Below are 26,175 nucleotides of genomic sequence, written 5' to 3'. Positions count from 1 at the left end.
GAGAATCAAACAGGCGGCAACAACTACATTATCATGCAGTCTCCAGCAGATGGCATCCTTCCAACGTAATTTACCTGAAAAGAGGGCGGGACAGCTTGTGATACCTGCATTTTCCCGGATGTTGCTTTCAAATAAAATTAAAAAGGAAATAAATAGAGATGGTGAATGAATTTCCACCAGTTCAGTGTCTCTCCTGAAGATTCACATCCTGCTGCTCTGGAATAAGACACGGATCCATTCACAAATGATATTCTACACGTAAGGTTTTGTTTGACTTTCCCTCAACGAAAGTTCAACTAGGAAAACCTGAAACAAGAACCAGTTCTGTGAATCTCCTTCCACACAAGGAAACGTGTTAGTATCTGGCTGTTTTAGTTACAACAATGACTCCAGTAACAATTTGGCAAACTTTTGATTCAGCGTTTTCGGTGAGATTTTCAACCATGAATACCATGTTCCAGCAAATAAATCGTAAGTAGTTGCTGCTTTTCTATGTCTTTATGATGGGTACCCGAATATAATTGAGTTTTGCTGTCTGTCGGTCGTGCTAAAAATAACATTTTGATTAGTATTTTCACAGTGTTAATGGTATTTTTTTCAATCAAATGCTCCTCTGAATAATTAAGGAAAAGTTGGACCCCTAATCAGTATCAGTTTTTTTTTTATTTACATCACGTATTTCCACTGGCTTTACTTGTCTTAATATGTATTTGTTTAGATTTCAATCATGAATTTGATCGACAGAAATTACTGCAACAATTTAAATTATTGAAAAATCGTTTCATTTAATAAGTCCCTGTTTCTCAAAGCAAATCTATTAATTGTCTTCCTGTCGTCCATAAAGGTGAACTTAATGTTGTTTTTTTAACTGAGAATAAGCCATGTTAAGATCACATTCTGCCCTGACAAAAATATATAATGGCTAAGAGTTTTTTTACTTAATAATTTAAACTGATAAACTATAAGTATCATTGGGCTTGTAATTCATCAATTTAAAATAAGGAGGTGCAGTCAGGAGCTCATCGCACAAAAATGTGTTTCACAATAGGCATTCCTAAATGCAATGTAACCACCCAACGAGAGAGACAGGTTTCCCTACTGTATATGTACTTTCATGTACTACTTTTTTACTTCTTCTACAGCCTAGTGATAATATTATGAATTGTTATAATGCCATCAGCTTGAAGACAATAAATCCAGGGTTGCAAATGTAGTGTTTACTGATAATGGGGATGGATTGAAAAGTACTATGTAATAATCCTAATGAAAACCTCCAACTATTTTGTAAGATATGAGATTAAAAGTTAGTTTAAAAGTAAAGTAGCTGTAGCTTAAATCACAATCTCACTTTAAGGAGAATTCAGTAGCTACAGTAGCTGTTGGACATAGCTGTTATCAGCTGATGGAGTTGGAGTTTGCCCATTTTTCATATAATTTTTAAGATGTTTGCATTTCCAATTCATCTGGCTGCCTTGAGGTCTCTCATCAATGTTGGCTTAAACGTTTAGATCGCAAATCAAAGTGTTACATTTAGTCACAACAGGGCAAACTAATTTGCTGCAGTAGATTTTGTGTTTCAACCAAAAACTCCAGGTAAGCTAATAAATGGACCTTGAAGGTATAGTGATTATTTTTTTAACTCTGTGGTCAAATATTCTACGGTACTGGAATTCAAACTGAGCTCAAAATAAATAGGCCTAAAAAACCACAAGGACGACTATCCATCTATCACAACATATCTAAATATTGAATTTGCATTCGTTATGTGAACATTTATTTCCTATAGTGCCAATAAGCCTTACAAATGGAAACATTGCCATGTCATTAAGAGGAAATAGATGTTTTATTGGGAGCATAACAATGTTCTCCTTTGATGAATCCTTGTGTGCCCAGTTATCTTTGTTTTGTGTCTCACTATAATTAACTGCCTGGCTGTGCACACACTTGCCTCCTCATGTGTAGCAAGTGTATTATACATATATGTCAATGTGGTAATAATTTCCTTTTTAACTCTGACCTTCTTGTTTTTAGAAAAGCATTACCTTTATGCCCTTGGACTGGTGGTTCCCTGGTGCATCTATCGCTGGTACAAGGGTAGCAGGAGAGTGACCAAAAAAGAAGACAAATATGTCTACATCACTGGCTGTGACTCTGGGTTTGGTAATCTCCTCGCGAGACACCTTGACAAGCAGGGCTTCAACGTGATTGCCGCCTGTTACACTGACAAGGGTGAAGAAGAGCTGAAGAAGATCACCTCCGACAGACTGGCGACTCTTCACTTGGATGTTGCCGACTCAAAGAGTGTGGAGAAAGCCGCAGTTCTCATCAAGACTCTGGTTGGACCGAAGGGTAAGTGGCTTTGAGTTGCTCATTCCCTTTCATCACAAGTTTCTAATATCCTTACACGTTTAGGGTAAATATAGTTAGGTTATCTAGAGCAGCAACAGTAGAGAAGCAACAGTAGAGAAGCAATGATCATTCCTTTTCTTTTATTGCCCAAATCTCATTCATTGCCCCCCCAAACAATGTCTGGTGAGTCCATAGTCATGAATTGCACATTTTAAATTGGGTGGTGCTGATCATCTCTAGAGCCTGCAGACTGAAATCAGTTGAAATCAGATACTGACCCTCTGAAATTGTTAAAATCGACCGATCAGCCCCTCAATAATTGACCTAATATCTTGTCAGCTTAATCATTTTAAAATCTAATCATGTCATGATATCATGTCAATTAAAGGGTTATGTGCCAGTGTTTCAGAATAACCTGTGATCATGTTTGCTGGTGGGGATAGCCTGAATACTTTGGTGGTTGGTTGTTGTAATGACAAATATTTCTCACCTTTTCTGTTTCCCTTTTGTTTTATTCATGCCCAAATGTCCAGTGCATGTTAAAATGTCACCTACCAATTTATAGATTACCATTGTTCTATGGCCTATAAGTAGAGTAATGCTATTCTAGTAGCATCCTGAATATTTTAGCAGCTATTGGTAGGTCAATTATTATTATACTTTTTCTCTTGGCTTTATTTCTTAGTATTATCTTGTTGTGTTCTCCAGGCCTCTGGGCCGTCGTGAACAACGCTGGAATCGCTCTGCCCTCCGGCCCCACGGACTGGATGACTATAGACGACTACAAGAACATGCTGGCTGTCAACCTCTGCGGGGTGATCGACGTCACACTGAGCGTCCTCCCTCTCATCAAGAAGGCCAAAGGCAGAGTGGTGAACGTGGCCAGTGTGTTTGGGCGAGTGAGCGCCTTTGGGGGGCCTTACTGCGTGTCCAAGTTCGGAGTGGAGTCCTTCAACGACAGTCTGCGGTAAGAGAGATGTTGCCTTTTAATGCTGCACACACATTGTTATTTTCACAAGTATCTTTTTGACTTACAGCCAACAACCTTTGTGTTACAGTCTAAACATGGCACCGTTTGGCATTAAGGTAGCATGCATTGAGCCAGGCTTCTTCAAAACCAATGTGACTGATACATTGGCGATGAAAAAGAACCTGAGGCATCTGTGGAAGCGACTCCCTCAGGATGTGAAGGAGGACTATGGACCTGATTACTTGCAAGCATGTGAGTCACTCTACATTTTTTAAATGTATAATAACCTTTTTTTAATTGTTATAGCTCAAAACTTCCCTGATTAATTCACCGACATTGATGAGATGGCTTGTCTAAATCTTCACTTTATCATAAGTCATCAACTTTTCTCTCCACTGTCTAATATTTGAAGACTTTAATTTAAGTATTTTTTGTAGTATAAGCAAAATCCTAATTAAATGGCTTATTTGTGTGATGTACAGTATATTTACTTGGATAAAGAAAGCAGAACAAGTAGTGAAAGTGGTAGTGAATGAATATAATAAGTGCCAAATTAAACATATTTTTCCAAGAAACTTCCATATTATCAGGACAGGAACTAATTACAAATGACTAGATCTGTAAATTAAAGTGTTTCCCTGCATCTCTTTCAGCTATTGACATGTTGGAACAAAGGTTTAACATGTTGACTGATGGGAACCTGATGAAGGTGGTGTACTGCATGGAGCACGCCATCTCTGCCGTTTACCCTCAGACTCGCTACTCCGCTGGGTGGGACGCCAAGTTCTTCTGGCTGCCTGCGTCCTACCTGCCAACCAGCATCGCTGATAGGCTTTTCCGTGGAAATGCCCCTCCGTTTAAACCAAAAGTATAAGTAGTTCCTGCCAAATCAGTTGTGTTAGAAAAACATGGGCTAATTTAAAGATTTCTTGTCACTTTTATATTACTGCTATAAATGTTTGTGCATGAAGGTTCGTTGAAAATACATAAACATTTTCTGTATCATCACCAATGTTTGGCTCTTCATTCTTTCTTTGACCCCTAAGACATTTGAATGCTTGCTCTATTGATTATAAGATCTAATCTAAAGCCTTCGCAGATAACGGACTTTGAACTCCGACAATAGCTTTTTGTTTCTTAGGTTATATGATCGTAAACAAAGAGTCACAATGACTTGTAAAGCTTTTGTTATGAACCGCTTTCTCTGTTTAAAAACTTTCACATATTTATCTCCCTCTAAATTCAGAGAGCAATCTGTCACCTTTATGCAGAGTTGTTCTTTTCAGAGTTTATTTGAGGGAATGCAGTTATCAAATCCAGGGGTCATGTAATCTGGTGTCGCCTATTACACAACCGCATGTTGGTGAAACATTTAACTCTGCTGTTATATCCACTATGGACCTTGACACTGCAGACGCACTGAAAACGATCATCCTATCAACCTGAGACAAATACACTGAGAAAGGATCGTAACTTCAATTATTCTCTTCTTCTGAAGACCTGCAGCCATGGTATGTTTGCACTATTATTTTACACATCTTGAATGAGTGTGAATGTGCTTTGTTCTCATTGGAAGAACCCACACAGGATTTGAATGGACCTAATTATTTTTTATTTATTGGAGTTCAAATGAAGTGACATATGACTGGTTTTGTTCTTTTTAACAAAACTAGCACATGTGATTTTAATGCTTTCTGGTGGTTTGATTTGATTTGTCTACATTTTAAAAGAAATACCAGCACAGCCAGACAGTAAGTGTTACACTCAAATAAAAGTTGCGAAGATACCATAAAGCTCTTAAGACGTATTCCATTGTGCTTCCTTTGAAGGGAAATTGTATAAAAAGGTTTACTGAAAGATACAACACATCTTGCTTACCTTGTGTTGGTTTGTATGCAGATTGGTTTGATCTGATCTCCACTGCTAAATACAATGAAAGTTAATTTGTTTGTGGTAAACAACGTATTATAACCAAATATGGTATATTATGATACTTCTTTTTTTCTTGGGTTAAAATAACAGATGCATTCTTGTGAAAGGAAGATTTCACCATGTGTTTGTGGTGGAGCTTATTTAATTCCTGCCTAGCCTGTACTGGAGTTATGGATTTGAGTCATTTCAGACTGTGTGCATGTACTCATTATGAAGTAAATGTAGCAATACCACAGTGTAGAAATACTGATACATGTTAAAATCAGCAAAACTATTGAAAAGTGTCATGGCCAGATAAAGCCACTAGATGGCGCTGGAGCAGTAATTAGCTTTTAAACACATTAGGAATGTGTTTTGGAGCCTTCTTTGATCATGTTTAGAGGTTGGTTCAAATTAAAATGAGGGGCTGAGTTGCCCTTCAATGTCTATTTTTTTGTTGAAGTTAATATCATACCGTGTATGTTTAATTGGTAGGTTATCACAAATGGGGGGCCTTTAGGGGCCTCTGGCAAAGAGATTTAGTGAATAGTGACGGATAAAACTGTTATTTATGTGTCCTTCACTTTGGTGCATTTCTCACATCAGAATTGAACTCGTGTCCATATGTATTGAACACATTGGAAATGCTTTGGCATACATAAATGATAAGGTGCAATTCTCTGTTGTTTCCTACATTATCAATTGCGTGTCATACATCAAAATGTGTTATTCGTTTTCTCTGTCTACAGCTTTCATACTATGCATATCTTATATAACTGTCCATGAGACTCTTCCTGTAAAGAGATCCTGGATTGAATTAGTGTAGTCTGAATCATGACATTAACCAATAGGCCCTGCCGTTTGATTAACCAGTTCATTAAAAAAGAAATCACTTTAGCTAATGGTTAATAGAGGCATTGGGTATTCCTTTTTAGCTTTCCATGTTTGTGAGTCATCTAAGATGTTTGAACTGAACAAATACATCTAACATTTCTCCACTCAGGTTTTGACAGACAATCTGATGACGTATTTAGTAGAGGTAAGTTGATGTCTCTTTGTTGGCACAAGTTCCGTAATTATTCCCTTCTACTGTAAGTTTTACAGAGAAGAAGAAGGAAAAAGAAGCATGATGCCATATATTAATATTGAAATCATAACAAACTTATTTCTAAAGCACCTTATATACAAGAAATATGGCTAAAAGTACTTTAAAACTGATAAAAACAGTAACATTATTAAGTAACAGTTAACAAATGAAGTTTTTAAGCTTATTTTTGCTCCTGTTGAACATGACCGTGACAATTTGAGATTATTTTAGTTTTTTGTACCTTGACCTTTTTTTCTTCTCTTTGTTATCATTATTATTATAATTATACTTATTGTTTGTTTTGTTTCTGACATGTTCAATACATTGACTAATAAATACAAAAAATAAAACAAATTATGTTAGAAAGAAAGCTATTCACAAGAACTAACAAAAGGACATTTTAGAGGCATCAAAGTCAAATGTTTTGTGTGTTTTAGGTAATGCTGTCACACCTGGCGTTCACATGTGCTTTACTCCTGGCCTCTGTCGTTGCGATCCGCCGGTTCATCAGAGAGTCCTACAGGGTGGGGGGCTTCGGGCAGAAGCATGTGTTCATCACAGGCTGTGACAGCGGCTTCGGGAACCTGCTGGCCCGGCAGCTCGATGGGAAAGGCCTCCACGTCCTGGCTGCGTGTCTCTCAGAGGAAGGGGCAGCAGACCTAGCAGCAGCGACCTCCTCCAGGCTAAAAACCCTGCTGCTGGACGTCACAGACAGTGAGAGCATCAGGAGGGGGGTGCAGTTTGTGAGCAGAGAGGTCGGAGAGCGAGGTGAGGCGGCAGGAGGTGCTCACAGATAGGGTGCCAGTCAGAGGGAGGCACTGGGAGAGACAAAGCCAACCTGGACCATCAACTCTTCATCCTCCTATAGGCCGGGAGACCATACTTACCTCATAGTCTGCATTTTTTTACAAGACAGGAACAGAATTAAGCTTCTCCAAACATAAATGTTATTGATAAAATAAAACAAAGTTTATTTGAGTTTATCAAGACTACGTTTGATTGTGTAGGTTTGCGTAGTGGACATAACTCCAAAAAATATGTGATGCTAATATACACTGATTTATTGGCATCTTAATAACGATTAGATGCCAATCCATAATTTGCACGGGGGACATTTTATAAAAACTGGTATTACTTTTCAGATTTTATTAATCAAGTACATCTTTTTTTTTTTTTTTTACTTTTATTGTCATTACACAGTAGGCCTACTTACTATGTAACAAAATGGTTTCTCTGCATTTGACGTCCGTCCTAGTGTTAGGAGCAGCGGGCTGCCATTAGTGTGTAGGGAACGGAACGGTGCCTTACTCAGGGACACCTCGGTAGCACCTGGTCTTGCTGGGACTTGAACTGGTGACCTTCCAGTTGCCAAGCCAAGTCCCTATCCACTTCGCCACCACCGCCCTGTACCGCCCTGTACGGCCCACATCTGTAGGATTTATGGGATTTTGTCAGTGCAGCAAAATAAAGAAACCCAAACAGAATGAGAGTAAAGTTTACCATCAGAATTCAAATGTGTAAAAGAAACAAATCTAAATTAGTGCAGAGTTAATGTAAATAGATAAATACAAATAAAACCAATATACATAACTTATTATTTCTTAGGTGTTCACATATTCCAGTGCAAAGTGTGTAATGTGAAAAGTGAAAGCACAAGGAGATCAATAACTTTTTTTCTTCAATCGAGACATTCACCAGTTTGCTGCCGCCCTATGCGGCATATACAGGACTGTCTCAGAAAATTAGAATATTGTGATAAAGTTCTTTATTTTCTGTAATGCAATTAAAAAAACAAAAATGTCATACATTCTGGATTCATTACAAATCAACTGAAATATTGCAAGCCTTTTATTATTTTAATATTGCTGATTATGGCATACAGCTTAAGAAAACTCAAAAATCCTATCTCAAAAAATTAGAATAGTTCCTCAGACCAAGTAAAAAAAAAAGATTTATAACAGCAAAACACAATCAAACATTTGAAAATGTCCATTAATGCACTCAGTACTTGGTTGGGAATTCTTTTGCACGGATTACTGCATCAATGCGGCGTGGCATGGAGGCAATCAGCCTGTGGCATTGCTGAGGTGTTATGGATGCCCAGGATGCTTCAATAGCGGCCTTTAGCTCATTAGCATTGTTGGGTCTGGTGTCTTTCAGCTTCTTCTTCACAATACCCCACATATTCTCTATGGGGTTCAGGTCAGGGGAATTTGCAGGCCAATCGAGGACAGTAATGCCATGGTCAGTACACCAGTTACTGGTGGTTTTGGCACTGTGGGCAGGTGCCAGATCATGCTGGAAAATGAATTCCTCATCTCCATAGAGCTTTTCAGCAGACGGAAGCATGTAGTGCTCTAAAATCTCTTGGTACACAGCTGCATTTACTCTGGGCTTGATGAAACACAGTGGACCAACACCAGCAGCTGACATGGCTCCCCAAACCATCGCTGACCGTGGGAACTTCACACTGGATTTCAAGCAACTTGGATTTTGCTCCTCTCCAGCCTTTCTCCAGACTCTGGCGCCTTGACTTCCAAATGAAATACAAAACTTGCTTTCGTCTGAAAAGAGGACTTTGGACCACTGTGCAACTGTCCAGTGCTTCTTTTCCTTAGCCCAAGTCAGACGCCTCTTCCGTTGTCTTGAGTTCAGAAGTGGCTTGACCATGGGAATACGGCTATTGTAGCCCATTTCCCGGACACGTCTGTGAACAGTGACTTTTGATACCTGGACTCCAGCTTCAGTCCACTGTCTTTGAAGCTCCCCCAAATTCTGGAAGCGACTCTTCTTCACAATGCTGTTAAGGCTGCGGTCATCTCTCTTGGTTGTGCAGCGTTTCCTGCCACATTTCCCCCTTCCAACAGACTTTTTGTGGATGTGCTTTGAAACTGCACTCTGTGAACAGCTTGCTCTTTGAGAAATTTCTTTTTGTGTCTTACCCTCCTGATGGAGGGTGTCAATGACGGTCCTCTGGACAGCAGTCAGATCAGCAGTCTTCCCCATACTTGTGATTTAGTTTACTGAACCAAGCTGAGTGTTTTTCAAGGCTCAGGAAACCCTTGCAGGTGTTTCGAGTTAATTAGACGATTCAAGTGATTCGTTGAACACCCTACTAGTATACTTTTTCATGATATTCTAATATTTAGAGATAGGATATTTGAGTTTTCTTAAGCTGTGTGCCATAATCAGCAATATTAAAATAATAAAAGGCTTGCAATATTTCAGTTGATTTGTAATGAATCCAGAATGTATGACATTTTTGTTTTTTTAATTGCATTACAGAAAATAAAGAACTTTATCACAATATTCTAATTTTCTGAGACAGTCCTGTATATGAGAAATTGATTAAGCCAACTACAAACATATTTATATGATCAGTGAATATAATCTCAAACATCAATCCTCTTTCTCTCTCCTCTTTCCCCTGCAGGTCTGTGGGGTCTGGTGAATAACGCTGGCCGGTCAATCCCCATCGCTCCGACAGAGTGGACGAAGTTGGAGGATTTCACAAAGGTTTTGGATGTGAATCTGATCGGAGTAATTGATGTGACGCTCCAGTTTCTGCCTCTGCTGAAGAAGGCTCAGGGCAGGGTGGTAAATATGGCCAGTGTTTTGGGCAGACTGTCTCTGATTGGAGGAGGATACTGTCTGTCCAAATGGGGAGTGGAAGCTTTCTCTGACAGCCTCAGGTGAGACAGCAGCTTTCACATTTGTTTAGGATAATAGCAACTACTGAATAGGGTTTATCAGAAACAAGAAAAACCTTCATGTTCAGCACACATTTCCAATGGGTCGTTTTTTTAGAGGGATTGCAACCCTCCCGAGGTCAATGAACATCCCTTTGGTTTCACACACAATACATATTATAAGTATTCACATCAGTCAACACCCAAATAAAACAATATGAAAATGCTCAACAATACAAGTAAAAGTCCAGCAATTATCAGAACATGGATCAAAGTAACAAAAGTGAAAGTACTTTAGAAATATAAACCCCTACAAGTGATTTTTATTATTGCATTTTTTAGGGTTAAATCAGTGGCTTCGTGTAATTATTATTAGATAAGTTTACCATTGGGGATCTAAACAGTTATTCAAATACTTAAAGTACTTAAATAAGTTTAGCGGGGTATTTGTAATAAATGGTGGATCCACTGCTTTAATATTGAGCAATGTGTTCTATTCAAAAAGCTTATATGTTTTTTGCAAGATGAAAATATGTTATCTTTTTTCACCTGTTTTTAGTTTATAAACTAGGTGTGAAAACTATTTAGATCAGACATTTAAAAAAAGGGTCACCGGAATGTTTTTCCTCTTCTTTCCAGGAGGGGCATGCAGCAGTTTGGCATCAAAGTGAGCATTATCGAGCCTGGTTTCTTTAAGACAGCTATTACCAGTGTGGAGCTGATTGACGCTGACCTGAGGAGGCTGTGGACCCGCCTCCCTCAGGAGGTCAAAGACTCGTATGGAGAAACATACTTAGAAGACTGTGAGTGGAAGTACAGTCGATCACTATCACCAACAAAGAGTTTCAAATAAAAAATCCTCATGTCTCCTCTGCTCTGTGTTTTTCCTCGCCAGATGTGAAGGCTCAGGAATTCTCCATGGGCATCCTGTGCAGTACAGATATCTCCAAGGTGACCAGGTGTATGGAGCACGCGCTGACGGCTCAGTTCCCACGCACACGCTACAGCGCAGGCTGGGATGCCAAGTTGTTTTGGATCCCTCTGTCCTACCTCCCTTCATTTGTGTCAGACTTTGTTGTCAATATGCTTCTTCCTTCACCTAAAGGGTAACAAAGAAAGAGGCAACTAAACTAAACTAAACGATATGACAGTTTTTCCCAAAGTTTTTAAAGAAATGATTTTTGACAATACATTTTTTTTAAAAGTGTCAAGACTGTTACAAAATAGGAAATTTATTGATTTCATGTCCCAGCAATTTAAACCATATGTTGTGGATGATTACATTTACAGATTTTTTTGACATGTCCTTATTATGATACGAAATAAATCATTCTGTAAAGTTAAGAATTTCTTCACCGTGTTTACATAATGACAGTTTACATCTGCATCCTCAGGTCGCGTGTTGCTAGAGAATCAACTGCTTAAATGAATTTACATTGAAAACCGACAAGGGCACGTTGGAGTATTGCTCCAAGCTGATGTTGGCCATTGTTCCAAAATTATTAGTAAACAGTGATCATGTTGATTCAAAGTCAGGGAACAAAGTGATTTTGATTAAGAGTACAGTATGCTTTGCACACGCTTTTTACACCTGTTTACACTGGAGCAAATATCTTTGTAAAATTAAAAAGCAATTACTAAATTCCAATTACTCTTGTTTAGTTTCCAGCCCTGAAATGAGGTATATAAACATGTAAGATTTAGATACATCTTCAGTTTTGTTCAGTGGCAATTACTCAACACATTTCTCTAACAACCTTTGATCATTTTCGTGCTGTACATTCAGAATGCCGGTCACTTTTACTCTGTTATTGTGTTTATGCTGAACTATTCATAGGATCTATTTCCAAGATATTTTCTGACAAAATCTTACTGTTCAAATTTACAAATATACAACTTATTTATAAACATTTCTATCAGCAGCTTCAGTGCAAAGATATACATTTTGTACATCAGAATAAAGAAAACATTAACACAAGAATTGGCATATGAAATGTCAAAAGGCATAGTCACAGAGGACTTATTTTCTTCATTCTTTAGAAATGTATTTCTCTTTCCTAAAACAATTTGAAGTTTTATACACAGGCTGCATAAAAAAATAAATTCTGTGCAAAGTGTGTTTCTTTTTCTGATTCCTCGTCTGCGAGAGAGGGGTTATACGTCGCTGTCCTCTTTCACGAGGTTGGCTGTGTCTTTGAAACTGTCCTCGGTTGGAGAAAAGGTGCTCGGACGTTCCCTCTTCCGAGGTTTGGCGGGGGGGGCAAACGGAGAGGGCTCGGGGGCCGCAGAGTCCCCGCTGCTTCCTACTGGCTTGTCATCCTTCATCTGTGGAACAACGAACGCAGAGGGTAAACAAGCCAAAAGAGAACACGTTCATACCTTAAATAGTGTCTTAATACGAACCTCTGAATATGAAGGGTTTTCAAACGTGGCGCTCGGCTTTAATTTTCGCTTGAATAAGCTCCACTTCGACTCCTGCAAACAAACACAAACAGTAAGGTGGCATCACTCAAATAAAAATACTTACATTCTTTTATGAACTGTTTTTTCATTTTATGATTCTTGTAAGAGTCTTAATAAATGGCTTATTGCTTAGATGTTCTATTTCTGTTCTTGTACATCTTCTTAGGTCTATCTTGGAAAAGAGAGAACTATAAAGCCATACTCCGGACATGGACTAACCTGAGCAGGATTGGTGTTGACAGAAGTTGTGTTCACAGTGACTGCACTCTGATCTCCGTGATATGCCGGGTTCACAAACTTGTTCTCCAACTGTTCACCACTCACATTAACTGTCACCTGTTGAGGAACACAATGTCAGTTTCATAATCCATGAGGATTGATCTGATTGGCTTAACCATCAACATTTTTGTTTGTTTTGAATGGTTAATATAATCATCAGGAGGTACATCCAGAAATCTCTGTTGGTGCTGAAAAGCAACAAAACATACTAGCATTTTTGCTCTTTATATCTTTTGTGTGCACTAAAAGGATACATGTTGGTATTGATAAACCTAAAATCCAATGACCATCATTTTATAAAAGGTAAAAGGATAACCCATTCCCTATCTCAAAGTTAAGGAGGTCAAAATACCAGAACTTGTCTTATTTAATCTCAAACTCACAATCCACAGACATAATCTTACATGTTACAACATTAAGCCTACTGCAGGGCATTTTGATGAAATACCTTTTTGTAAGAAAGACTGTGGAAACACATTTCCTTTCACGGAGGAAAATAGGTGAAGGAAACCGCTTTTTATTACTCTTGATCCATGAGGTTTTTTATTTCTCAAAAGTGGGAGAAAAAAACATGAATTCATTCGGGAATGATACCTGTGTGGCGTGGATGACTGCAGGATCACTGGGCGCTCCAGGAGATGTTGCGTATAACGGGTTCTCAAACGTGATTGGCCGCCTCCCAGCTTCCAGGGCGAAATTATCATCCTATAGGGGGAAAACATTTTGAGTTTATTTCTTGTTACACTCATAAAGACACGCCATCAATTTATTTTTTACTCCTAATTACATAAGCGGTTTTAACAGTCAAGTAAAAATACCACATAGTACTTTGGATTTCGAGTAAAAAATGCTGATAGTTCATTTTGAGTGACTTAAGGAAAAATTCGAACTGCTAAGCGTGCTTCCAGGGCTCACCATCTGCATGGCTGTGTCAATGAATGACACTCCAATGTGTGCCGGTCCCAGATCAACATTATCACCGGAGCGAAACGTCACCCCGTTCCCAGTGTCACCGGACTTCACCAAGCTGCTGAGGCTGGACAAAAACAAAACTCTGTGAACTTTGATCTGAATTCTGCCTGCATCAACTTCTGTAGTTTTCATTCGTAAGCAGAAACAGAGAGTAAAAACAACAATGAGGTACCTGGGTAGTTTGGGCATGGAGGGGATGAACGATCCTGTTCGTTTGTAGTTGAGGAAAACACCGACAGCCAGAGCTCCAGTGATCAGGATGATGATGACTGCCAGGAGAACAGCCACAGCTACAAAACAGTTTACAAATATTTAGTCTTAAGCATATTAAACCCTTTCAGGTTGTGCTGATCATAAACATTCCTACTTTAATAAACATTTAGCTGTTTACTGTTCATACCTTAAATGACTTTTTTAGTTTGTTTAACAATTGGAGAAGTGAAACAGTGATCAAATCAAGTATTACAGATTAAAGATTTTGGCATGTCAAGACTAAAAAAATTGCTGAGGCAGACTTTTTTGTTGCTCAGGTTAAACACACATGCTTTTAGGATAGCAACGACTGAATATGGTTTATCAGAAACAAGAACAACCTGCATGTTCAGCACACATTTCCAGTGGGTTTTTTTTGTTGAGGATTGCCATCCTCCAGAGGTCAATACACATCTCTTTGGTTTTACACACAATAATTCAATATTAGAAGTACTCACATCAGTTAACACCCAACACAAGACAGGCTCAGTGGCCAACACAAATAGTCGGGGTGCTGTGGGGTAGCTTGACGTTTCATAGAGGGTGCTCAAACATTTAGGGTTTCCCATTAATGTACCGGTCGCTACAGTGGAATTTTCTACTGCAACAATCCCCACGCATATACACAACGTACCCACGGCTGTTACAATGAAGGCTCGATGATCAGCTCACGGCATATAGGTGTAAGCAGGGGTAAAGTGCTATTTTTATAGGTGGTGTGTGGACCGTACATAGGGGGGTCTGGGGGCAAGCTCAACACCCATTTGAAACAGAACTGTAAACAGATGTACTTTTTCTTTATGTATATTTTACAAATCACCCTTATAAACTTTGTTCTTTTTTTACTGTCATATAGTATTTCATAACTATAATGATGATATAAACGTGTGCCTCGGAAATAATTGTTTACATTCATGGTGACCAAAACGTTTGAGACCCACTGAGATAACACTGAGAGAGTCCTTTAGCTCACTGAGTCTCTCAGTCTGACAGGAGAGGACTCTCCTCCACTTTGTTGTTGAAAAAACTCCTTTTATCCGTTAGCGTAGCTCGCTAGCACCAGAAGCTAACAACAACGATCTCCGGTACCGGTGCGCTCTCTCTCTCTCTCTCGCTCGAGTACGCACACAAACTGGCTCGTTCCACACACACACAGAGCCGAGCTTTAATGAAACACTGAGACCCAGACGTAATAATACTGTACTGTCTCATATTATTTTCGAATAAATAATCTTTGAAATTATTATTTAAAAAAAAGAAATGTAATAACCATTTTTCCTCCTGGTCTCTCGCGCCCCCCCTGTTAGGCCTCTGCGCCCCCCACTTTGAGAACCACTGCCCTAACACAACAATATGAAAATGCTCACTGATACAAGTAAAAGCCCAGCAATTATCAGAAAATTGATCAACATAAACCCCTATATGTGATTTATTATTATTACATTTGACATGTAAAGAATTTCCTTGTACGATGTGAGGGTCTAAGGTCAGAGGGTGTCGCTTTCTCATACTGATATTCTGCACAAATTGTGCTGTTGTATTTACTGTATAGTGTCCTTACTGTAAGGTCATTACTGTATGTACAGCACTTTGGCTCGACCAAAAATCGTTTTAAAAATGTGCTATATAAATAAAACCTGATTTGATTTGATTTGATTTGATTTGATTTGACATTGATTTGGTTGATCATGAAGCTTTTTATTGTTTTAGCTGTTTAAGGTGGAGCTGGTTTTAACTATGTTACAAACAGAGGGTTAATGGATAGAGGATACGTTTATCATTAGGACCCAAACAGTTATTCAAATAAATGACTTAAAGAAGTTTAGAAAGGTATTTGTTCAATTCACTGTGGTCAAGTCACTGTCAGGTAGATAAACAAGAAGTGTGATCACGCTCAGCCTTGATCTGCTCCAGTAGAGCCAACAGTGTGAAGGACTCCCTCAGGTTTTGAATGGAAGAATTTGTTGAGTCGACATTTGAAGATACATGGGAGAGAAGGTAGCCCAAACTCAATGTACCCCTGAGTCTCAAGCTCAGAAACTGAAACTTTAAAAAAATGGATACAAATATAATTAACTGATGAACAACCATACCTGTTCCTCCCGGAGCGCCCCTCGACTTCCCCATCTCACAGTAGCTGCCCACATAACCGTACGGACATCTGCAGAAAGGCATGATCATTTGGTTACAAGAGGAAACAACATCTTGAATTGTATTTCAAACAAATTGAGTTCCATTAATATCTTGCATTACTGGATATGACTCAATGAGAGTCGCTCCATCACCGGTGTGAATGTCTCCTACAGCTAAACTCACTTGCACTTGGGCAGACCGCCTTCATCAGTGTAGCAGGTTCCACCATTCATGCATCTACATGCAGCGGGCATTGCAACGAGTGGCTCAATGGCTGCAGGAGCAAAAGCCAGGCATACACAGAATCAACAACAAAACAAAATCACAGCACAGCATTCACAAAACCACACAGGAGCAGCCTGACACGTACTGAACGAAGAATGGATTTACAAATGAGATGCAACACGACAGGCAACACCAGAGAGCAGGCAGCAGCGGTTTACCTGCGTCACATTCATTGGAGTCAAACTGCACAGGAGAGGAGCCCTGAGGGCAGGCGCAGGTGTACCCCCCCGGCCGCAGGAGACACAGGTGGCTGCACACATTCTTACAAGGGTTGGGTACTGAGGAGGAGAAAACAAAGGAACATCACTGTTAGATACAGTTTGATTATTGCATTACTTTTTTATTCTTTTAAGCTAATCATCATGTCTCTGTACCTCTTTGTTATTGCTGCCTTTCTAAGCCAGAAAACAAAAAGAGGGTCAATCTATATATTCTGTCTGTGTTGGATTTAGTAGATATATTCAAACTTTCTAAGATAAAATAAAGTGCGTTTTTTTGCAAACATGTCTGCTTAAAGTTTTCAAATCCATTCACTTCTGTGTTTTTATCATGTGACTGACTGATTTCCCAAATGGGGATCAATAAAGTATATACTGTATATATCTATCTATCATCTACCGAAAACCCTTTCTTAGTGTCTTTCCAGCAATTGTCTTGCATTCAGAGGGATGAGTGTGTCAGCACTGCAGTAATCCAGCATCGGTTCATGTGATACCTTAAACCTGACATTCAATGATTGCATAACATGTTCTTTCTTTATAAAACTCCCTCTGTGTTCTCACCTGACTGGTTGTGTCGTTGCTGCTGGTAGATGCGGACTTGAGTCAGCCATGGGTTGATGGTTAGAACTTTGACTTTGTGTCCTATCCCAAACTTGTTGGTCTTCCACACTTCACCTCTCTCTTTTGTTGTCCAGTACACATGGCCCTCAAACACATCCAGGCTGTAGGGATGTCCAATGTCTGCAATAGAGAAATTCAACCAGTGAGACTAAGAGCACTTTCCAGTTGGATGTTATAATTAAGAATAATAAAAAACGTCATAACTAAATGCATAATTTTAATGACCGGTTCAAATATCACCATGCCAATCAGGAGTTACATCGGGTAGAGAGCATATTATTATCGAGCTACAGCTGCCATTTTACATATGAATTAATAACTTGTTTATTCATTACAGTTGACAATGGCCTGACATACGGTAACTACAGCATGGATTATATTTACTATTCCTTTTTTGTTATGTTATGTTTTAAAAGATGTTTGGGGGGGAGGGTGGTGTATTTCTTTTAGCAATCCGGAAGGGGCCTTAAGTCACAATAGGTTTACAATCACTGTTTTGAATCACCACTATTATTTGAGTAGATTTTCTTTGCATATCAGTGCCGCCCATATAACTTCTTCATTGTTTGTGTTTGTGCACACTCAGAGTTCTAACCTCCTGATATGACGATCTTCCTGTCACTGCCGTCAGGCTTCATGGACTCAATGATGTTTTCCTTGGAGTCACACCAGTAGATCCTGTTCCCATTCAGAAAGTCTAGAGCCAGACCGGTAGGCCATCCCAGCTCGTCCTCCTTCACCAGCACCTCTCTGTGCTGACCGTCCATCCACGCTGCTTCTATTCTGGGTTTCCTGCCCCAGTCTGTCCAGTACATCATCCTGCACACAGACATAATCAAAGACAGAACATTATTTATTTGTCCTATTTGAAATCCTCCCTATACAGTACAAATAAATCAAGGAAGGTACAGCCTCATACCCCAGTGATGGATTGACCACAATAGCAGCGGGCTGGTCCAGGTCTGTGTGGATCAGCCACTTTCTGTAACGCCCATCCAGTTTGGCCACTTCAATTCGATTGGTGCCTGAATCTGTCCAGTAAATGTGCCTGTAAAAACATGATGAACACATACTGAGCAGCTGAACAACATTTAGAGCAACCTCTGCAATGGTTGAGTCATTATTTTGGATGTACCCGCCAACCCAGTCCACAGCGATGCCGTCAGGATTGGCGATGTATCTCAGGTTCATATCCACCTCCTTCACCGGGTTGTTGCCGTTATCGTTAAATGTGGTCATGTAGGCGCGTTTGATAGAGCCAAACTGAGACCCCCGACCCAACACTGTCCAGTACACAACACCTACAGCACATCAGGGGATACAAGTTCATTTAACTTTTTAGAATACATATTTTTGAATAGCTAAGATCAGAACCAGAAGAAGTTTTTTTAAAACAAACACATAAAAAACAGCAATGAAATATACAAAACAAGATTTTAAAAATAACAAGTCAAGCATAAATGGAAGAGTGAACTATGCTTTAATCTCTATGTTAAGAATAAATTACAGTGTTAATCATTGGTTGAGAATATAAAATAACCCTAAAAGTGTAGTGTAAGTCTTTAACAGTCTTTTAAAAGAATAGATTGATGTAGCAAGATGGCGTTTCTCATGCAGGTGAGGCTTAGGGTCAGCCTATTCCTGCCTGATTAATAACCACATGAAACATTAAAGGTAGAGAAGAAGTCTTACTGAGTCCTTGTCCCTCTGGATCCCACAGGTAGTCTAAAGCTTGGATGTGCTCAGCATTGTCCACGTAGTCTGAATACTGCTCAGAGGACAGGTTGAAACGCCGGATGCGAACGTTGTCTGGCAACAGCAGCACCGGGGGGTTTCCTGTACAGGGATAAGGGAGGGACGAATGGAAAGAGTTCGGCTTATCTTACTCGAAAAAAGGTAACATTTAAAAAAATTGCTCCACCAAATGAAAATCTGCTCAAAATATTGTAGATCAAACCCTGAAGACTATTTATCTACCTAGCATAAATACACAAAGAGTTCTGTGACCCCAACTAGCTCCTGAACAGCGATGTTAAATAGTTACAAACAGGGTTCCACGGGTAATAAGTCAAGACTGAAACCCTGCTTTGTGCGCCAGTCAACCCTCAAACTTAATTCCACATCACATTTCAATTAGAGGGTCTTAAACATGTGGTTTTAATGTTAAGGTTAATGTATGTATCGTTGTATCTGGACTTAAATGGAGCCGATTTGATTACTGCAAGAACATTTTCAGACCTGATCTGATAATCATCATATCATGAAGACATTTTTTTTTCAGTGAATGCCGAACTCTTACCCTGGGCAGCGCACTCTGTCCCACGCGGCTCCCCAAAAGAAAGAAAGCCCTCAGCACAAAAACACTCGTAGCTGCCCTTCGTGTTCTTGCACTCCTGAGGACACTTGCCAAACACCTCACACTCATCCACGTCTGTTAACAAAAGACATGAAAAAAGGAGATAAAACATCAAATGTAGAAAACTACTTGTGTGTTCGTGTTTGAATAGGTTGAGTATATGAATAATGAATTGGACACTAACCTTCACAATTGTGCTTTTCTGTCTCTCTGGGCTTGTAGCCGGGCCGGCAGGAACACAGGATGCCTCCCTGCGTCAGGTCGGTGCAGTTGTGTTCACAGATGTTGTCACTGCATGTGTGTCCACTGCCATGATCTGACAGAATCAAATACAAAAACACACTGAATAACAATCTATGAACTCATGTACGTATGTTACCTACAAGGTTCATGCAGCTTTAAAACACAATTGTTCAGATGCACAAAGCCTGTATCGTTACATCTAAATCATTACGGAAAATGGAACAATGTACAGAGTTCCACAGCAATCAGTTTGTAACGTCCCTTTGTTTATTCAACCAGCTGTTTATACCTACTTTGATTGTAATCTAATATATATATTGGATTCAATTAGTGATTGTGTAAATGAAACTTCAGATTATTTTGAAATGTAAGCATTTCAAGGAGTTTCCTTTTTATTTGAGCATATTCCTAACATTGAATACCTAATGTTTTCATATTTTCCAAACTTTGAACACTTTCTAATACCTGTGCCTACAGTTTTACCTGTATTGATTGTGGCAGTCAATCAGGTACAGTCAAGTTCAAATCAATACAAATGACGAGAGCTTCATTGCACTACTAGAGAAATGTTACGGAATCTATCCGCTGTAAGAAATGTACATTCAACTTGCTTTAAATGGTCTGACTGAGCTGACCCATTGGAAACTAGTTATTTTATTTATCTGAATTTGAATAAACCTTCAAGCTTCATTTTTCAATTCATCATCATTACTAATACTCTCTCTGTTCATGTACTCACGGCAGCCAAGCTCATCCGACTGGTCTCCACAGTCGTCATAATCATCACAGGCATACTGCAGAGGGATGCACTGTCCGTTACTGCATTTATACTCATCATCTGTACACGGTCCATGAGTGGGACTTTGGCCTAGATGGAGGGAAATAAATTGACTGTGTAAATGCATGTTTAAAAAGTAAGACATTTAACTTCATTAAGATAAAGTACACAAATGAGACCATCAGCTACAAGCTATCACACTCACAGTTTTCCTGTCTCTCATCGGAGCCGTCTCCACAGTCGTCCACAGAGTTGCACAGCTCGTGGCTGTAGATGCAGCGGTTGTTGTCGCAGCGGAAACGGAACGGAGTCTCACACGTGATTTCCACTGTGGGTGAACAGAACAACTCAATCAAAAACTTAGAGCAAGAATTCAACACATTCATATTCAAATAGGGTGTCACATTTTAAAAGGGACCATTTACCCTAAAATCTAAAAAAACACATATTGCATTGTACTCAAGAGAAAGCAGACATCCCTACTGATATCTCCAACACTCGGTAACCCAAACCAAAACAATCTAAATTGATAAAAAGCATGATATGTCAGAGGAAAAAATAAGTGATTTTGGGATGAGCTGTCCCTTTAATTTGGCCAGATTCTAATAAGCTTTTATTTTGTGTGTGCTGGACCTGGGTAGACATGAGTTTTAATGTTAGTTCTTACAGCAGAGGTGAAGCTCCTCATCTGAATTATCTCCACAGTCGTTGTCTCCGTCACATTTCCAATGAGGCTGGATGCACACGTGGTTATTGCACTCAAACAGGAAGTGGGGGCAGTATGTTCCGTTGGGAAAGCGTGTAGCTGAAAGTCAGAGAAAAAAAACTGTTATTATAATTTAAACAAATGTCACTATTGAATGAGGCCATAATACAGCTACTGAAGCTATGGCTCACTGAAGAAAGTACTGCAATATGTATATAATTGGAGTATGCCTTTGCCTTATATTCCTTTATAAATGCTGCATAAAAGGTACTGCTACTGCACTCCACACATTTCCTACCACTGCAGCTTTACATTACATCTGGTATTTCCAAAAGACATCAAGGATTGCTACTTTAAAACTCTCCTTTTGTGATTAAGACACACATTTTCACCAAAGCTTGCAGACATAAAATACTGGACACTTACGACAAGACATCTCATCTGTATAGTCGAGACAGTCGGCGTTGCCGTCACATTTAAAGCGTTCAGCGACACAGTGTCCACTGCCACACTGGAAGTAACCGGGATGACACGTCCTCAACTCTGCAACACAGATAAACCAGCACAAATGTAGCATCACAACAAATAGATGCTACTAATGTTAAGGGAACTAGCTTTTGTCATTCTTGTAAAGACACATTTAACAAATTGTATAAAAGACTGTTTAAAGTCTCACAGCACCAAAACCTCTTTTCCCTCTTTAATCCTACATGTTAAATACTTTTTTATTCCATTTATCTCTTCTACAATAACTTCTACAAATGTGATGCTCGGTGAGACTTGAACTTTTAGAGTGAGTAAACCATTTTGAATAGATGACTCTTGGTGGTCCTGTCTGTCTTGGCTTCAAAACGTAAAGTTTTATTGCTTCTTTGTTTAGTGCAGCCCTCCGTTACTCACAAACAGCCTGCGAACAAAGAGCCTCCACTTACCACAGTCCCTTTCATCCGAGTTGTCCTCACAGTCGTTGTCATGGTCACAGACCCAACGGTCGGGAATGCAGCGCAGATTTTCACAACGAAACTCGCTCTCTGTGCATGTGCGTGGAGCTAAAGGAAAACATGTCAACAGAAAGAGTGGAATCAAGCAAAGGCAGGACTTGTTTCATTACATAGACACATTAATCAGAGGGATGTCATGGGTTTTCAAACGCTGTCTATTATTTTCCTCTCTATTAGGATAAAAACCAACAACACCCCCACTCACACATCAGTCTGTGCAGCCGTTACTCTGCAGTGAGCTCACTGGAGACACACTCTCCTGGCATCAGTAACCAGAGGAGCGGTACCATCGTGATTTAACCCCAGCAGTCACTGTTCCTCCTTTGAGAAGCTACATTATCTCTATTAACTGGCATGTTCTCAGATATGTTTAAATTCTCCGGGGCAAAGGGTGACAGAGCCTCCACTCCCTCTTCCTGACACGCTGAGGACAGCCTGTTTCTCCAGCAGCTGATAAGACTACCTCTCTCAGCACTCCGGCAGAAGTGTCGAGCCTCTTACAAAACCTCCCTGCTGTCTGATAAAAATGATGGCAGGGCTGTTGTTTGCTATGAATCCTCCTTTTTCATTCGGACAACTCACAGGAGCTGAGGTAAAGTCCCTAAGGAAACCTACTTAAACACATGATATCAAATCAGTGGGCCTCCTTCAATATAACTGTGTATAAATGTTCTTTCTTTACACACAATACAAGTTAAAAAGCTAAATGACCTTTGGATTAATGATACATGCAGACCGGCCACTTTTGTTGTTACCTCTACACTTATGCTAGTGAATCGATATTTGCAATGGACAAACTGCCAAGCCCCCATTTATCTGTAAAAGGAAATAAATGTGTCTAAATCGTATCGTAAAAAGCGGTGAAGCCTGGCCTTCATTTTCTAAGACTATCATTTGTGATAGATGTGTCGGTTCTAAATGTGTCTGCAGCATAGGATCCAATACAGGTAAGAACATCCGGATAAATGTCTGGTGAATAGAGGGTTTAAAAACTGAGGAGGCCGATGTCCCCAGCGTTACACTGTTCACAATCTTGACAGTACTCAAAGCCTAAAACATAACGGTGTGATGTCGTTTCTCAGTGCCGGTGAACAGCTCTCACCACAGGTGAGTTCATCAGAGTTGTCCCCGCAGTCGTCATCTCCGTCACATTTCCATCTCAGAGGGATGCAGCGGTGGTTGTCACAGCGGAAATCTCCGTTAGCGTCACATGTCACTTCATCTGGGAGAGAAGCGGGAAAAATAAATCGGTTGTCGTTTTAAACTGTTTATATAACTTGGTTCAACTTTTGTTATTTAAACACTCTTTTTCCTGTAGTCACTTGTTTCAACTTAAGAGCAGCTTAGAGTTTGCTGGGCTTACTCTGTTTGAAAAAGGTATATGCTGCTTAAACTTAAAATATGGGTTAAACTATGATAGATACAGAGAGGACTAAAACTCAATGTTGAGAAAAAAGCTGATGCTCCAGTATATATCTCACTAATAGGAGCAACAACAGCACAACATGGCAGAGAATATTTAGGCGATTAAGTAATGATGAGAATTTCAGCTTGAAATGAATGGCATCTGTTTTTTTATGAAACTCCAATAGATTTAGAAGGAGGAGAGCAGCGAACCCAGCACAGATGGGTGAACTCTATCTGTGCTAGTGTGTGTCTGTGGAGGATAAGACTGCAGGAGATGAGAAGCACAGGAGGGAGAGGAGTGGAGGAGAGCCGCTCTGAGCCGTCTCTACCACACAGTGCTGGGGGTCAAAGATAAGGCAGTGTTAGCTAGTCCTCCTAGCCCTCCACCTGGCCCATCTGCTACATTCTTACAGGAAGATTAGCACAGATCTCCCGTGCTGCGCCAGCATGGCACTAATGGAGCGAGGGCCTCTGATAAGAGACGGGAGGGCCGCGGCCGGTGTGTTTGGATCCTGGTATAAAGAGACTTGTGTGAACCCTGCCCCCACGCAAGGACCGAGCTGCAACACACTCACATGTATGTAGACTCAAAGCATCGGACAGCTAATAAATCTGTGGTGCTCTTAGGGAGAGGCACATGGAGGGGGAAGGTTAGTGGTGAGACCTTCTCCATCAGCGACTCCCACTACCTCACTGTGTGACATTCCACAGGGGGCTGAGGGTGCTAATTGCCCCTCACTCTTTAAACACTTGTTTTTAATCTTCTTAGATCTCTGAAACCATCATTTTTCAGGACATAAAGTGACGAACAAACATAAGGGTATTAGTTATCAGTGCCGGGATATGAAATTGGACCCTAGTTCTCAGACTCACCACAGCCCTGCTCATCGCTGCTGTCTCTGCAGTCATTGTGGCCGTTGCAAACGGACCATAGTGGCACACAGCGGTAGTTGGTCTTGCAGTCAAACTCTGTGTGGTTGTCACATCGATGTGCCGGTCCCACTGTAGAGAAAACACCACCATTTAGAGAAGACAACCATCAAGAAAAGAACACAAACACTTCTCAGCTATCAAAAGAGAGTTTACGTTTACAGCCATCAAGTTAAGTTGCGATTTACATCCATGTCTGTCCAAAATGTTATCACTTAATCATTTAATCCTATTAGATATTTGTGATATATTGTCATCATTTGGGTATCAATTATTGAGTTATGGCCATGTGAGTTAATAGTGACCTTTCCCTTTGACCAGCAAATTCTAATTAGTCTATTTTTGAGTCCAAGACATTTGTGTCAGATTTGGAGAAAATCCCTCCATGCTTTCCTGGGAAATAGCAAACAACAGAAGGACTTTTTAAAAAACATAGAAATATATCTATAGCTGGCCTGGAAGCTTAAAAGGTAGAGTAAGGGGGGGGCAGGGGGGGGGGGGGGGGGGGAAGGATATTACTTACTGCACTCCTCTAACGGTTCATCAGAGTTGTCACCACAGTCATCATCTACATCACATTTCCAGTTTTGTGCGATACAGCGTCCGTTGCGGCACTTGAACTGTCCGGGGTGACAGGTCCTGGCGGAGCAATGGGCGGGGTCTTCGTCAGACTGATCCCCGCAGTCGTCCTCGCCGTCACACTGCCATGACTCGGGGACACACCGCTTATTGGCACACTGCCACTGGTGGGCTTCACACTGGTGTGTAGCTGTAGACAGAAGACAAATCAATCAGTTGACAAGAACAAATTGTTACATGAAGTCATAAGAAACAGACTAAAGGGGAACCTTAAAGAAATTCATAATAGCTTTTAAAATGAGTCAGCTCAGAGAACACAACCCACCACACAGCACAGGGTCTTCATCGGAGCCGTCATGGCAGTCCTGGTGGCTGTTGCACAGGAAGTGGGGGCTGGTGCAGTTTCCATCGTTGCACTGAAACTGTCCGAGCCTGCAGTGGCGCGCCGGGCAGGTGGAGGGCTCGTCGGAGCCGTCTCTGCAGTCATTCTGACCGTCACATTTCCACCAGATAGGAATACACCTGTTGAAGCAGGAGGAACATGTGAAAGGTTAACTTCATTCCCTTTAACTAATCATGAGTTCATTACATTCAAGAAATATCTACTTACAACTCAAAAATGTAATAAAATATAAAAAAAGAAAATGTCTTAAGTGAAATGTGTACATTTTTAACATCAATTAATAAGTTATTCTCCTATTTTATGTTGCAATATTATTCTTTCATCAAAGTTGGAATGTAAACAATCATGTGTCACCCTTACTGATCTTTTTATAAATCTGGCCTATATGTACATTATGATTCAAACAGCAGGGGTCACTGTTTTACCATTGTAAACAGAGACTCACTGTACAAATATTTGAGTGTTTAGGAATTACAGATGATGGATAAGGCAAGTAAACAGCCTATATAAATATTGCTACCAGGATTTTTTTCCTTCCTT

General features: G+C 40.0%; 2 protein-coding genes across 2 annotated transcripts in view; one reads left to right on the top strand and one right to left on the bottom strand.

The window, feature by feature from the left end:
- Window positions 1-139: 139 nt before the first annotated feature.
- LOC307029689 (uncharacterized protein) lies at window positions 140-12,125 on the top strand. The gene is made up of 10 exons (XM_079665768.1): window positions 140-471; window positions 2,032-2,349; window positions 3,058-3,316; window positions 3,408-3,571; window positions 3,973-4,190; window positions 6,234-6,269; window positions 6,755-7,085; window positions 9,751-10,009; window positions 10,646-10,809; window positions 10,902-12,125. The coding sequence occupies exons 1-10, from the start codon at window positions 384-386 to the stop codon at window positions 11,114-11,116; spliced, it is 2,052 nt and encodes a 683-aa protein (XP_079521894.1). The 5' UTR covers window positions 140-383; the 3' UTR covers window positions 11,117-12,125.
- A 28-nt stretch (window positions 12,126-12,153) lies between these two features.
- Window positions 12,154-26,175, bottom strand: part of lrp2a (low density lipoprotein receptor-related protein 2a) — a 54,207-nt gene continuing 40,185 nt past the window's right edge. Inside the window, exons 54-78 of the mRNA XM_079665767.1 lie at window positions 25,558-25,754; window positions 25,177-25,422; window positions 24,597-24,725; window positions 23,419-23,538; window positions 22,248-22,364; window positions 21,742-21,858; window positions 21,277-21,414; window positions 20,815-20,937; window positions 20,571-20,699; window positions 19,773-19,904; window positions 19,532-19,663; window positions 18,925-19,068; window positions 18,368-18,533; window positions 18,152-18,280; window positions 17,828-18,051; window positions 17,173-17,352; window positions 16,549-16,668; window positions 16,289-16,379; window positions 16,066-16,133; window positions 13,893-14,010; window positions 13,664-13,784; window positions 13,343-13,453; window positions 12,689-12,805; window positions 12,410-12,481; window positions 12,154-12,331 (exon numbers count right to left, since the gene is read on the bottom strand). Coding sequence (XP_079521893.1) covers window positions 12,161-12,331; window positions 12,410-12,481; window positions 12,689-12,805; window positions 13,343-13,453; window positions 13,664-13,784; window positions 13,893-14,010; window positions 16,066-16,133; window positions 16,289-16,379; window positions 16,549-16,668; window positions 17,173-17,352; window positions 17,828-18,051; window positions 18,152-18,280; window positions 18,368-18,533; window positions 18,925-19,068; window positions 19,532-19,663; window positions 19,773-19,904; window positions 20,571-20,699; window positions 20,815-20,937; window positions 21,277-21,414; window positions 21,742-21,858; window positions 22,248-22,364; window positions 23,419-23,538; window positions 24,597-24,725; window positions 25,177-25,422; window positions 25,558-25,754 — 3,412 coding nt within the window. The 3' untranslated portion in view covers window positions 12,154-12,160. The remainder of the gene's footprint in view (window positions 12,332-12,409; window positions 12,482-12,688; window positions 12,806-13,342; window positions 13,454-13,663; window positions 13,785-13,892; window positions 14,011-16,065; window positions 16,134-16,288; window positions 16,380-16,548; window positions 16,669-17,172; window positions 17,353-17,827; window positions 18,052-18,151; window positions 18,281-18,367; window positions 18,534-18,924; window positions 19,069-19,531; window positions 19,664-19,772; window positions 19,905-20,570; window positions 20,700-20,814; window positions 20,938-21,276; window positions 21,415-21,741; window positions 21,859-22,247; window positions 22,365-23,418; window positions 23,539-24,596; window positions 24,726-25,176; window positions 25,423-25,557; window positions 25,755-26,175) is intronic.

Source organism: Notothenia rossii (assembly GCF_949606895.1).
Source record: "Notothenia rossii genome assembly, chromosome: 2".
NCBI lineage: Eukaryota > Metazoa > Chordata > Actinopteri > Perciformes > Nototheniidae > Notothenia > Notothenia rossii.
This window is presented reverse-complemented; position numbering and strand designations above follow the sequence as displayed.